The sequence below is a fragment of the Engraulis encrasicolus genome, chromosome 10, assembly GCF_034702125.1.
Source record: "Engraulis encrasicolus isolate BLACKSEA-1 chromosome 10, IST_EnEncr_1.0, whole genome shotgun sequence".
NCBI classification, from domain to species: Eukaryota; Metazoa; Chordata; class Actinopteri; order Clupeiformes; family Engraulidae; genus Engraulis; species Engraulis encrasicolus.
The window spans coordinates 13,663,064-13,668,783 of record NC_085866.1 but is presented as its reverse complement, the minus strand read 5'-3'; the positions used below and the strand labels follow the sequence as shown (position 1 = coordinate 13,668,783).

At 49.8% G+C, this 5,720-nt stretch overlaps 1 protein-coding gene across 1 annotated transcript in view; it reads right to left on the bottom strand.

The window, feature by feature from the left end:
• Positions 1-247: 247 nt before the first annotated feature.
• The window catches only part of avpr2ab (arginine vasopressin receptor 2a, duplicate b), a 48,628-nt gene continuing 43,155 nt past the window's right edge, over positions 248-5,720 (bottom strand). Inside the window, exon 6 of the mRNA XM_063208088.1 lies at positions 248-626. Coding sequence (XP_063064158.1) covers positions 397-626 — 230 coding nt within the window. The 3' untranslated portion in view covers positions 248-396. The remainder of the gene's footprint in view (positions 627-5,720) is intronic.

The window sequence follows — 5,720 nt, the reverse complement described above, 5'->3', positions numbered from 1 at the left end:
TCGGGCAGGGAGCCTGCAGTCAGTCCCCTCAGTCACAGAGTCTATGCCACCTGCCGTGCCCCTCAGACACCTCCCCGTGGTGATGAAGTCCACACCTGGGCTGCGGTGCCAGCGGTGCCAGCGGTGCCAGCAGTGCCAGCGGGGGTGGCAGCGGGGGTGGCGGCTGCCCTAGTCAGTAGATGCTGCTGTCCTTGGTCAGTGTGGTGTTGGAGGTGTGCGTGGTGGTGCAGGTGTGCGTGGTGGTGGAGTTGTTGGGCAGGGAGCCTGCAGTCAGTCCCCTCAGTCACAGAGTCTATGCCACCTGCCGTGCCCCTCAGACACCTCCCCGTGGTGATGAAGTCCACACCTGGGCTGCGGTGCCAGCGCAGGTGCCAGCGCGGGTGGCAGCTGCCCTAGTCAGTAGATGCTGCTGTCCTTGGTGTGTGTGGTGGTGGAGGTGTGCGTGGTGGTGGAGGTGTGCGTGGTGGTGGAGTCGTCGGGCAGGGAGCCGCGGCGTGCGGTGCCCCAGCGGCAGCGCAGCAGGTCCTGCATCTCGCGGGACACGCTGCTGGAGAAGGCCGTGTAGATCCAGGGGTTGGTGCAGGAGTTGAGGCTCGCCAGCAGCATCAGGATGGTGAAGGCTATTCCTGTGGGACACACACACAACAACACACAAGGATGTAGTCAAATACACACAGAGACCTGTGTTAGGGTCCTACCGTGGTGCTAACAGTAGGGCACTCGTCTACTACGTACGTGGCTGACCCCGGTTCGATTCCGTCCCGGGCACTTTGCCAACCCTTCCCAGTCTCTCTCTCCCAACACACTTCCTGTCTATCCTCCACTGTCCTGTCATGAAAAAAACAATAAAGGCTTGAAAAGCCCCCCCAAAATACTTTTGTTAGATCCACAAAAACACAACAAGGAAGTTGGCAGGGGGGGACAAAGGGGTCACTTGTGCCGGGCCCAGGGAAGGGTGGGGGGAAGAATTTGGTTCTCATTACATTGTGCTAAGTATTAAGAGGGGGCCACATGTCAGGGTCCCACTGTCCTGGGCCCAAACAAAGCTTTCAGCAGCCTTGCACACACACACACACACATGCATGCATGGTTGGAGCGGGAGTTCAGGCTGCAAGATCAGGATTGTGAAGACCATGGCTTTGGGACCAACACAAGGAGATACTGTAGCCATACGTACACACACACCACTCTCCACACACGCACACACGCACACACGCACGCACGCACACACACACACACACACACACTAAGCTTGCCAGGCCTCTGTTATTTGTTAGTCATTTGTTCCCTTTTTAGTGCCCCAACCACAAACACATGCACACATACACACAGTTAGGGTTCTTCCACTGGTTCTTAACCACTCTCCACACATGGTCCTGCCTAGACAGCGTATACGTGTGAGGAATTCTCACACATGCACGCACACACACATACTGGCACACATACACACACACGCACACACACATACAGGCACACATACACACACACGCACACACACATGCAAGCGTCCACGCACATGCACACGCAAGCGTGCACGCACACGCACACGCACATGCACACACACACACACACACATACACACACACACACGCACGCACGCACCACATACACACACACACACGCACACACAGGGGTTGGTGCAGGCAGGGAAGCCGACAGGAGGGGGCAAAGGGGTCAGTTATCCCGGGCCCAGGGAGACAGGAGGCCCAGAATTGGGTCCTTATTACATTAAATGTAGGCCTATTGGTTCTGGGGCCCTATGAGCTGATCTTGTCCCGGGCCTGGCCATAGCTGTCAGCAGCCCTGGGTGAAGGAGTAGAAGTTGACCAGCAGCAGTATCAGGATGGTGAAGGCTACACCTTTGGGGGAGAGCAGAGAGAGAAGAGGGCCGGCCGGAGAGGAGAGGAGAGCAACAAAAGGAGACGTGTGAGGAGTGGTAATGAGGACCCCGTGAGGGTTGGTCGGTGCTATTTTCTGTTCCTCTTGTGTAGGCCTATGCGCTGTCCTGAAAACCTGTTTTCAAGGCTGGCGATCCCGTGGTTGGTTGGACGGACCAGTGGCCTAAGAGCATTAGCCAAGATCATACATGACCGTGGGCGCGGCATACTTTTCTTCACATTTAGTTACAATAGATTCTTATTGTATCGCTTTGGTAAAAAAATATTATTATTTTTAAATATTTTTAATGTTTGGTCTTTTTCGACTTTATTTGATAGGACAGTGTGAGAGGTGGACAGGAAGCGAATTGAGAGAGACGGCAAGGGTTCGGCAAAGGACCCGGGCCAGGAATCGAACCCGGGTCAGCCGCATGGCAGACGAGTGCCCTACCGGTTGGCCACGGCAGAGCCCGCTATGGTAAAATAAATCCTTGAAAATATACAGGCAAGCACACTAGTGTTTGAGCTTGTGTTGAACTCCACTGAAAATTGGAAAGTTGTTCTCTCTGTGCCAGCTCTCAAAGGAGTTGTGAAAAGTCCCAACTATTTGGTGTTAGGTTTGGGCCTCATTTATCATAATTAATTATTAAAAATGCTACTGGCAGAAGTAGCAAGTATTGAGGGGGAAAATTAGGATATTTGGAAGCATGTACTTATACACTGTTGCATCATTATTTGCAACAGTGTCCAAAGTCCAAACCCAAAGGAATATGTACATAATGTATGAACTCAATACTCTCTATGTCCTTAGGTGAACAAACTTCATGGCCCAGAAAAAAACAAGTTAGGTGTTTTCAGATGGACTAGCATGAGCATGCATTCCTTCTATCAATAAGTTTCAGGGAGTTGTTCCCAAAAGAAATTCTGGCATCAAATGTCAAACACTGTTCCATATCAGTGCCCCATAGAAATGGGCTCCATCCCTTTACTGGATGACGTGTACAGTACACAAGTAGGGCGACTGGGATGCGACGAGCCTCTTAAAGATTAATGAAATGGACAGAGACCAAGGCCGGACACAGCAAGACGCCCCGCTGCATGCTGGCCAAAGGGAGGAGAGGCGCTGGCTGGCTGGCTGGATGGCTGGCTGGCTGGCTGGCTGGCTGGCTGCAGACAAGCAGCCAAGTTCCTATCCCCTTAAATGAAGTACTCTGCCGCAACAAGGTAAAAAAAAAGAAGATCGATGAGTTTCGAACAACTAGAAGACCTTGAAGAGAGAGGGGGCAGTGTCCCCGTTATGTGAATAGCTGCTACCCTGTGGAGAAGAGAGGGTAGGGATAGAGAAAAAGGAGGAAATAAACGGAGGAAAAAACAGCAAATGAGCGGAGAGAAGAATAAAAGGAGGAGAAAAGAGCTTCATCATGGTCGGCCCAGATGGCTGTTGGAGGCTTGAGAAGCGTATGGAGAGAGGTTGAACGGGAACAGTTGGAGACCACTGACAAAAACACCAGGCAGTTGTTTGTGAGTGTGCAATTGACAGGCCTCCTGCTATGCAAAGAGCCATTTCAAGCAAGCACTCACTGCAGTCCAAACAATAGCAAGCGGGCGGTTGCCATGCGATATGTAGTGAGGGGATTTGGTCTCTGTGACATTATTCTGTCTGTCTGTCCGACTGGACTTGGTTGGCGAGTGGAAGTGGGTCAGGTGTCTTGGGAGAGAGAGAGAGGCTTGTTGCACACTCACAAACAATCGTGTCATATTTGTTAGTGCTGTGCAATGGACAAGTGTCCTGCTATGCTGTGAAGCCCACTTCAAGCTGTCCTCCCAGACAGCGCCATGTTATGGCATGTTATGTGGGACGGCGGGGTTCGTTCTCTGGACGTGTCTGATTGAATGTCCGACTGGACTTGGGTGGTAGGTCTGGTGTCTTGGGAGAGAGAGAGAGTCCTATGGCACTCTCACAAACAACCGCCTAATGCTAATGTCACGGAGGCGAACTAGCAGAGTTCGGCGCAGAACGTTAGTAAACCTCCCTCCCGAAGCAGTAGCGTTGGGCTATCGAACTGGCCCTTTAGCTCAACCCGCTTGCACTATGACTCCCATAACCGAACTGATGTAGTTGACGAGGTGGCAAGTTTGCGTCCCCTAGGGGGACGAACCGTGCGGAAACACCTCCGTCACATTAGTGTGCAATCGACAAGTCTGCCGCTATGCAGGGAGGAGGGCCACTTGGAGAACTCAATTCAAATAGCGCTTGTCTAACCGACCAAGTTACAGTACGTATGTGGGATGGTAGTTCGTTTTTGGACACGTTTGTCTGTCTGTCTGTCTGTCCGACTGGACTGGGGTTCGTGTTTGGACACGTTTGTCTGTCTGTCTGTCTATCCGACTGGACTTGGTTGTGGAAGTGGGTCAGGCGTCGTGGGAGACAGAGGGAGAGAGGCCTGTCGCTTTCACACAACATCCCCTCCTATCATATCCTTCACACTTCCTCTTCCTGGCTGAGCCGGGCCATCTGTCTGCTCGCCCCATGCCTGGTGGGCTGCCACAGGGCATGCTGGGTAAAGAAGCCTCTTTGGCTGGAGGTGTTAACAAGATTCCGCATCACTTTAAACAGTGGGATTAAAGCACAGCTGTGAGTGTGTGTGTGTGTGTGTGTGTGTGTGTGTGTGTGTGTGTGTGTGTGTGTGTGTGTGTGCGTGCGTGCGTGCGTGTGTGCAATGTTTTTGTATGAAACAAGGCGGGACTCATTTTCCACCTCTTTGTGTAAATTTATGAATGTCTCTGCATGTGCTTTTGGACTTATTTTTGTTCAATCATTGATTTTGTTTCCAAACTACGTATATTAAAAACGAGATTTTACCGTGTACTGTACATTTACATGCTGAACATTTGTGACTATGCAAATAATGTGAGTGCGTTAAAATTGAAACTTTTGTGGACTTATTTTCACTGTGTGTGCATAGGTGGATGTGCTCGTGTACACATATTTCTGTGTGAAAGCTGTTTTGTGTTGTTTGGCTTTGAGGAACGCAAACAAGCAACAGAGGCAAAGCCCTCAAAGCCTGTTTACAAAGCTGCAAGAACAAACATACACACACGTAAACAAACAAACACACTCTCTCTCACTCACTCACTCACTCATTCATTCATTCACATTCTCTCTCTCTCTCTCTCTCTCTCTCTCTCTCTCTCTCTCTCTCTCTCTCTCTCTCTCTCTCTATCTCTCTAACACACACACACACACACACACACACACACACACACACACACACACACACACACACACACACACACACACACACACACACACACACACACACACACACACACACACACACACACACACACACACACAGCCTTCTTTCTGACTGCTGTCCTCCTCATATAAGAATCCTCTGCTCTAACAGCTTAAATCAAAGAAGCTGGCTTAAATCATAAAGCCAGTGAGATTTGGGAAACATATGAAAGCTAGATCCGGGTAGGTCTATGTTTCATTAACTCTGCAAATACACGGTGTTAGACTACTTCCATGGGAGTTGTACTAATTTTGGCTGACAATCTGAAAATGGAAACGTATTCTCTAAGCAAGTTTGCCTGATTTATGGAAGCCATTGATAATCTCCAGCTGACAAACTTTCCCAAACACTGTCACTTTTTGTCAATGACAGCAAATCTTGTTTACTCAAAAAAAAACTGTCCCTGGCATGTAAGCCAATGTGCCAAGATAGCGCTGTGAAGAAGACTTACATTTTTATAATAGTAAATTAAATTTATGATTTCAAAACGAGTACCAGTACTGTGTATGTTTTGCAACATACGTTATGTTTAAAATTGAACATA